This window comes from Ostreococcus tauri (assembly GCF_000214015.3).
Source record: "Ostreococcus tauri WGS project CAID00000000 data, contig chromosome 07, whole genome shotgun sequence".
NCBI lineage: Eukaryota > Viridiplantae > Chlorophyta > Mamiellophyceae > Mamiellales > Bathycoccaceae > Ostreococcus > Ostreococcus tauri.
The window spans coordinates 273,146-281,072 of NC_014432.2; the positions used below are offsets into that span (position 1 = coordinate 273,146).

At 60.6% G+C, this 7,927-nt stretch overlaps 4 protein-coding genes across 4 annotated transcripts; 1 reads left to right on the plus strand and 3 right to left on the minus strand.

Moving 5' to 3' along the window:
- Window positions 1-79: 79 nt before the first annotated feature.
- On the minus strand, window positions 80-2,026 carry OT_ostta07g01790 (Helicase, C-terminal; the record flags this gene model as incomplete). Its single annotated transcript, XM_022983771.1, has 1 exon — window positions 80-2,026. The coding sequence occupies one exon, from the start codon at window positions 2,024-2,026 to the stop codon at window positions 80-82; it is 1,947 nt and encodes a 648-aa protein (XP_022839403.1).
- A 260-nt stretch (window positions 2,027-2,286) lies between these two features.
- OT_ostta07g01800 (Serine/threonine-specific protein phosphatase/bis(5-nucleosyl)-tetraphosphatase) lies at window positions 2,287-3,225 on the minus strand (the record flags this gene model as incomplete). The annotated part of the gene is made up of 1 exon (XM_003080228.2): window positions 2,287-3,225. One exon carries the CDS (start codon window positions 3,223-3,225, stop codon window positions 2,287-2,289), a length of 939 nt encoding a protein of 312 aa, XP_003080276.2.
- Window positions 3,226-3,623: 398 nt separating this feature from the next.
- OT_ostta07g01810 (G-protein beta WD-40 repeat) lies at window positions 3,624-5,183 on the plus strand (the record flags this gene model as incomplete). Its single annotated transcript, XM_003080229.1, has 1 exon — window positions 3,624-5,183. The coding sequence occupies one exon, from the start codon at window positions 3,624-3,626 to the stop codon at window positions 5,181-5,183; it is 1,560 nt and encodes a 519-aa protein (XP_003080277.1).
- Window positions 5,184-5,253: 70 nt separating this feature from the next.
- OT_ostta07g01820 (Aminoglycoside phosphotransferase) lies at window positions 5,254-7,905 on the minus strand (the record flags this gene model as incomplete). Its single annotated transcript, XM_022983772.1, has 1 exon — window positions 5,254-7,905. One exon carries the CDS (start codon window positions 7,903-7,905, stop codon window positions 5,254-5,256), a length of 2,652 nt encoding a protein of 883 aa, XP_022839404.1.
- Window positions 7,906-7,927: the final 22 nt, after the last annotated feature.

Here is a 7,927-nt window from a genome sequence, read left to right on the forward strand (position 1 = left end):
TAGTCGTGGTCGTTTGTAAGTGTACGCTCCCTAGGATGGCACCTTATGACAACATCGTCGCATCGTCGCTAAAAGAGTTCTACTTCATCGAGCGTTTCTTCTTCTTTTCAATCTCAGCCGCGCTCGGACCAACAGAGACTTTACGTTTCCCTCCCATCGATCCCGTGAATTTTTTCACAAACACACCACCGCGTCCAGACTTGTCGCTATTCCACCATGCCTTCTTCCGCCGCATGTCACAGTCATCGTCTTCCTCATCGCCCGCTTCGCTTTCCACATGTTCACCTCGTCGCCAATCATCTTGCTTTCCCGCGGCTGGCTTCTTCTCCGCATCGTTGTTCTCATCTTCTTCTTCCTCCACCTCCAATTCGCCATGTTCATCAGCGGGATCTTCGTTGAACCGATCGGCGTTCTTGACACTCTTCGCATTTGTCTTCGGAAGACTCGCAGCGACCTTTGCCAAGATTTCTAGATTTGGATCGACGAAGTGGTCACCCTTCTTCAAGAGCTCAATCAAATCTCCGGCGAGCGGCGCAAACTTGCGTGTAAAAAATGAGAGTGCGGCACCACGTTTGCCCTGGCGCCCGGCTCGACCGACGCGATGGCGATATTGCTCAATGCTACCCGGGAAATCCCAGTTCACAACATACTCCAACCCCGCGATGTCCAGACCTCGACCGGCGACATCCGTGGCAATCAATACGGGCGTCTTCCCTGCCTTGAAATCTTTCATGGCTTGGTCTCGTCGCTCCTGTTTCATCGTACCGAAGAGCGTGCTCACCTTTTCGTTGTGCCGCTTGCAGAGTTCGGCGATGAATTGGACCGTTTTGATGCGATTTGCAAAGACGAGGACTCGGCTTCGAGCTCTGCCGTCGGCGGCGCGAAGCTTGGTAATATACTTCATCAGTTTCCGGCTCTTCTTGTGCTCGGCGCAAACGTGCACGGTTTGTTCAACGGTAGCCATATGTGTTGTCATTTCGTCATCGCTTTTCCCCGCCATCGTCCCCGATTTACCGTCTGCAACTTCAATCTTCACTGTCTCGAAGCCTTCGCCGAGCCACGACTTGCTAATTGTTCGCACCGCCTTGGGGAACGTCGCGCTGAATAGCAAGGTCTGTCTGCCGTCGTTAGCGTTCGGAAGTGCATCACGAATCTTCAACAACTGCTCCTCGAACCCGAGGGCGAGCATGCGGTCGGCCTCGTCCAAGACGAGGATCTTGCATCGATCCAACTTCAGCGCGCCGGATTCGAGTACTGCGTTCAACCGACCTGGTGTCCCGATGACTAGAAAAGCGTGGGAAGTGTGCTGCCCCAACGCTTCTTCTTGATCTTCTTGCGATACGCCGCCGTACACTGCCACTGAGCGAACCGGGACCGCCTTCTTGAGCTTGTTACACACGGTGGAGATTTGCAGCGTGAGCTCGCGAGTGGGCGCCACTACGAGCGCCGCCGGCGACCCCGGGTACTTCTTGCCAGCGTTCGGATTTTCCCTTAGATCACGGAGCGCGACCTCGATCGCAGGCAACAAAAATCCGAGTGTCTTCCCGCTCCCCGGCGGCGCGATCGCGAGTACATCCTTTCCCGCGCACGCCGCCGGCCAGCAACCGCGCTGCACTGGCGTCGTCCTTCGATGCCCGATGCTCTTCATTGCGTCCATGAAATAATCCGGCACCGCCGACCCCTCACCATCCACAACGATCTCACCCCCGCCCTCCATCTCCCCCATCGCCTCGTCTCCTGTCTTTAAATCCTCCCTCGCCGCCCGCATCTTCTTCCGCAGCGCCTTACTCGCCACCCGCTCTCGCTCCGCCCTTCTCTTTTCGCCGCTACGTCGCGCCTCCTCTCGCTCGTCCTCCTCTCGAAGCGCCGGCGGCGTCGGCGGCGCGTTCGCGCACATCCCTCTCAGCGCTCTCTTCGGCCCCTTTTTCCCACGAATACGCCGTCCGTTCTCGTCCACGCGCGACGCCGCGCGCGCCTTCTTCGCCTCGCGCTTGGAGCGTTTTCGCTGCAAAAAGTCAACCGTCATCGCGTCGTCGTCGTCGTCGCCTCGCGCGGTGCGCACGCGATCGCGCGCGCACGGTCGGTACCGAGTGACGGTGCGCACGTCGACGTGGTCTCGGTCGAGCGCGAGATCGAGCGGTGGAGCAGACGAGGAGTGAGGTGAGGAAATGCTCGGTCGAGAGAGGCGGCGGCGGCTGGGTGGTGGAAAACGCGGAGGGCGGACGCGGGCGCGGGGGGAGAGAGTGAAACAAACGCTCGTTGCCAATTGTACACGCCTATCGTCGTCTAAAGGAAGTAATCGGGGCATCGCTTCGCCGCCTGCTGCTCCTCGCCTCGGCGCGGCGCTGGATCGAATTGGAGGAAGGACGTCCCGAGGTTGTCGTCCACCTCCATAATGCTCGCCTGGTTGCCGCAGCGGTAACAGTAATTCGGTGCGCTGAAGATGGTTACCAGCGATTGATCGTGATGCCACAGGTAACCCTCCATGACCAGTTGATGCGCGCGGGCGATGAGCTTCAACCCGTTGTTGTGGTTGAACTGCTGCGTAATGTCTTCTCCAAAGGTGTACCCGGCGCCGCGCGGACTCATTCCCCAACCCGCGCGATCGTCTGGATCGCTCCACACTAAATCGCACACCGGCCCCTCGTGAGGGACCTCAGCGAACCGATCGATTTTACGCACGTCCTCAAGCGTATCGATCGAGGGTGACAGCCCCCCGTGCGGGCAGAATATCTTATTCTCAATCACCGCGCTCAGAGGCATGAAGTCAAAAAGATCGGTAAACGCCTTCCAAATCCCCGCGTGACCGTACTTCCGCATGCACTCGTCGTAAAACCCGTACACCTGCGTGATCTGCCTCGATTCATGATTCCCTCTGATGATGGTCACTCGATCCGGGTACCTCACCTTGAGCGCCACCACCAGCGTCACCGTCTCCACGCTGTAGTACCCGCGATCGACGTAATCCCCCAAGAACAGATAATTCGTATCCGGCGCCAGACCACCCATCTTAAACATCTCCATCATGTCATGAAACTGTCCGTGTATGTCTCCCACCACCGTGACCGGCGCCCGGACGAACTGCACGTTCGACTCCTCCGCCAGCAACCCGCGCGCTCGATCGCACAGCGCCACCACCTCATCTTCGGGCAAAAACTTATGCTCCAACAGCGTTCGCACCATGGCGTCGTAATCACCGTACTCGGACGTTCGCAACCGCGTCATCGCGCGTCCCACCACGCGCCCCGCCGCGCTCGTTCGTCACCCGTCGTCGTTCGACCCTCGGACGCGCGCGTCGAACCGTCCGTCCCGCGCGATCGCGATCGCTGCCGTTCGAGCGGTCGACGCGCGTCGTCGCTCGCGCGCTCACGTCCGCGGGCGTCGTTCACGACCGCCCTCGGGGTCGATCGCGTCGACGTCGACGGGCGGTCGCGCGCGTCGCCGTGTCGATCGCCGTCGACCGCATTCGGGGTCGGGCGGGCTGAACCCCACGCGTGTGAAGAAACGCGTTTTGTTTTTGGTTATAGCCGCCGCCGCCCGCCATCGTCGCGCGTCGCGCTCGGCGCGTTCGATCGGACGCTTCAGACGCGCGCGCGGCGCGCACGCGTTCGCGGACGTCGACGATGGCGCCGAACGCGCGGGCGGGCGATCGAGCGGGGCGACGCGCGCGCGCGACGGGGGACGCGAACGACGCGGACGATGCCGAGAGAGAGGCGAACGAGACGCTGGACGACGAGGACGAACGATCGGGCGTCGCGCGCGCGCGACGGGAGGCGATGGAGACGGGAGAAGGGAGCGATGCGGAGGCGGCGGCGGAGGCGGAAGCGGCGGCGCGGGAGACGGTGCAGGAGAAGAGGATTCGTTTGGCCAAGGCGTACCTGGAGCGGCTGCGAGAGGAGGCGGCTGCGGAGGACACGGATGAGGAAGAGGAGGACGGGGAGGGGAAAAATTTGGACTCGCACGCGCGATTGGCTGGACGTTTGATGATGGAGGCGCAGAAGAAGAGCGGGCATCAAAGGGAGGCGATCGCGGATCGAGTGCGGGTGTCGGCGAGGGCGAGCGGAACGTGGAGAGGACACAAGCGCGCCGTCACGGGCGTGGCGCTCACGGAGGACGATCGCACCGCGTACAGCGTCTCGAAGGATGGATCCATATTCATGTGGGATATCGAGACGGAGAAGCGAACACGATTTCCAAGAACACCGGACGTGGTGGTGGATCCGCTGCAAGGCGGCGGCGGACCGCAGGCGCCGCCAAAGTGTGGCTCGCACGTCATGCTGTGCTGCGCTGTGAGCGGCGATAGGAACTTGTTCGCCACCGGCGGCGCCGATAAGCGCGTACACGTGTGGGACACGAGGACTATGACTCACGTGACGGCGTTTGCGGGCCACAGAGGAGCGATCACGGGACTCGGCTTTCGCCACGGCACAGGTCAGCTCTTTTCTTGTTCGGAGGATCGCACCGTGAAGATTTGGTCTCTTGATGACATGGCGTACGTTGATACGCTCTTTGGACATCAGGAGCGGTGCATTGGGTTGGATACACAGCGTCGAGAACGACTCGTGACTGTCGGTGCGGACAGGGCGACGAGATTTTGGAAAGTTCCCGAGGATTCGCAGTTGGTGCTGCGACCACCCCAGGGCGGCGGTCAGGCAGAGAGCTGCGCCTTCACCGCGCACGATCACTGGCTCACCGGGTCCCAAGATGGGACGGTGGCCATCTGGAATACGCAACGAAAGCGCGCGGCGCAGTCGTGGGAAAATGTGCACGGCTTTAGAGATGTCGTCGCACCGAGAGGATTCAGCGACACCGACGCCAAAACAGCCCAGGAACAACGAGAGGCCGCGCAAGTATCTAGTGGTATCAGCTCTAAAAACGACGGTGGCGTTGGAGATATGGCTAGCTGGGTCAGCGCCGTGCATGTCGGTAAGGGAACGGATTTCGCTGCCTCAGGCGCCGCCGACGGCGCCATTCGATTGTGGAAGACGTCGCACGAAGGCGAGCCACTCGTCCCTCTTGACTGCCTTCCCGCCCGCGGTTTCGTGAACGCCATCCAAGTTGCTAGCACCGGTCGGTTTGTACTCGCAGGTATGGGACAGGAACCGAGACTTGGGCGTTGGGGCCGAGACTCGGGTGCGAAAAATGGTTTGGTTCTTCATCCGCTGGATTTAGAGAAGATGTAGAGAGATTGAAATATGAGAAGCAGAAATGTTCGCTTGAATAAAAAATACACTACTAAATGGGTGTCATGCGTTAGTTAGACTGTGTCGTACGCGCGACACGATAAGCGGCCTGGTCAAGTAAGACCGAGCCGAATCGGAACGCCGCAGCCTGCGCCCCTGGCGCCAGTTCCGGCGCGAGATCAATGAGCTCCTGCAGGAGTTCCACGTCGATTTCTGGCGGTATTAGCTCGTTGCCCTGCGAACTTTTAGTTTCATCTTTCCGTTCGTCTACACCTGAGAACAAATTACGAAGTTCATCCACGACTCTTAAGGTTTCAATGTCTTCGTCAGACGCGTGCGTGACGCGTTCCAACGGAGCCAGAGTCTCCTGAGCACTGCCGAGAAGTTGCGCGGCTGGTCCGAAAGATCTTGCTAGAGATTCGGCGGCACTGAACGGTGCGGCGATGGCAGAAGAAGCCGTCGTGGCCGCAAGCGCGCCTGCGTATCGCCCAAGTTCGCGCAACGCAATATCTTGAATCGGTCCACCCGCGGGATCAAAAGCCAACTTAAGGGCCTCTCGCGTGCTATTGGAGATCTTCTTCGTCGACGATCCCTCTGGCACTACGGCACCATTCGAGCGGCTTGTAATGGATGTGTAGCTCCCAAAAGCGGTGGAGAGTTGCCGGACTCGGTTGACGCTCAGAACAGCGTGCTCGCCGCTTTCTTTGCCGTATAACAGTTGCTCCAATGCCTTGCGCGTCTCAGGAGACTTGTCCGTCAACAGTCGACGAGCGACGTACGGATAGCATTCGTTTGCGATTGAATAATTCTTGTCCACCGTCAAGCCGATCCCTTCGAGAACGGAAAATGCTCGAAGAATGTAACCAAAGTACGCTGGGATCTGGAAGATGTTCCCGTATTTCTCCTGCACTCCCTCCAAATCCTTCGTGAGTTGCGCCACCTTTGAATCCGTCCCTGCCGCCTCCAAGAAGGCGTCGCGTCTTTTCTTGGGGTCCTTTACACCCTTCAGCTCTTTGCGAATCTCCTTGATGCGATCTTCGTCCGGCAGACCGAGCTCTTCTCTGAAGCCTTGTGCGCCACCACCACGGGCGAGCGCTGAGAACAACAACCCAAGAGCTCGGGCGACGCCTGAGTCCTCCATTGCCTCACGTTTGCCGGAAGGAATGAAACCCATCGCGTCCAAATCGCCTGGAACGGCTTCAAAGTCTTTGCTCACCAAGTGCGCGATGAACTTCAAAATGGCTGTAGACAAGTCCTTCGACACTGGCGTCACGAGACCCCAATCGAGAATGCACAGCTTGCCGTCGTTGGTGCGAAGCAAGTTGCCCGGATGCGGGTCGGCGTGGAGAAAACCCAGATCTAAGAGCATGGCGAGATATGACGTGAGGGCAACCGCAGCGAGCTGCGCGGTGTCGTCCGCCGTGCTGTCCTGCAAACGCACGCCGTCGATCCAGCCCGTCGTGAGGACGGCGCGGGTCGAGGCTTGACGGAACACCGGCGCCGCGGTGACGACGCCACCCAAGTCAGAACGCGCTGCCATAGCCTCAGCAAACTTTTCACCGTTCGTTGCTTCAGCATCGTAATCGAGCTCCGCGATGAACCTGCGTCCCCATTCGTCGACCAGGCCTTCGAGATCCGAGTTCAGGTTATTCCACCGTCTCCACGGCTCTGCGAACATGCGGATGATCCCGATGTCCAGACTGATGGCCACGAGCGCTCCTGGGCGTTGTACTTTGACTGCGACTTCCTCCAAAGTGCCGTCGTCCTTCCTCCACGTGCCCTTGTACACCTGTCCGAGACTCGCGCTAGCGATGGGCGTTGAACCGAGCGACAGGCGTCCTGCCGTGGCTCCAAGTTCGCGCTCCAAGATTCTACGAGCCAAGTCGTCGTCGAACGGCGGGACTTTGTCTTGAAGAACGCGCAATTCTTCGATGTACTCCGCCGGTAACAGGTCCGCACGGCTGCTCAATACCTGTCCGAGCTTGACGTACGTCGGCCCGAGCGACACCAACAACTCTCTCAACTGTGCCGCGCGCTTCGTGTTCAACGTCTTCTTTTTCTCATCGCTCGCGTTCTCGCCCATGAGTTTGCGATCTAACCGGAGCTTGAGCACGAACGACCCGAGGAGCGAGATCGATCGCAAGCCGCGCTTGAGTAAAATCCACGGTCTCTTGTTAAAGTACTTTCGCGTCGTCTCCGGATCGTACCGTCGAAGCTCGGGCGGTTCCAACTCCCCCTCTCGGCTCGCCAGCGCCGCCCACTCGTCCATACCACTCTTCGCGGCGGGTCTCGCCGCGAACGCGAGCGCGGCGACGACGCCCGCGGCGACGACGCCCGCGCTCGATCCGTCCGCCGCCGCCGCCGCCTCGCTCGCGCGCCTCGCCGCCGCCGCCACCATCCCACTCGCGTCCGCACCACCCGCGCCCGCGACCGCGTCCGCGCCGCGCACCATCACCCGTTCCACCATCTCCACCAGCGCCTCTCCGCTCGCCCGCGTTTCCGTCGCTGTAAACCCCTCGAACCCGCCTCCGTCCCGTCCGAGCGCGCTCGCGCCATTCGCGATCCGTCCCAGCGCGTCCCACGCCCACGCGCTCGCCGCCGTCTCCGCGCGCGCGATCGCGTGCGCCTCACTCACGATCGCCTCCGCGAAGTCCCGCGCCCCGATGCGCCCCTCGAGCGCGCGCGCGAGTCCATCGAGCGCGCGCTCGAGTTCGAGCGCCATCTCGGATGATGTCCCCCGCGCG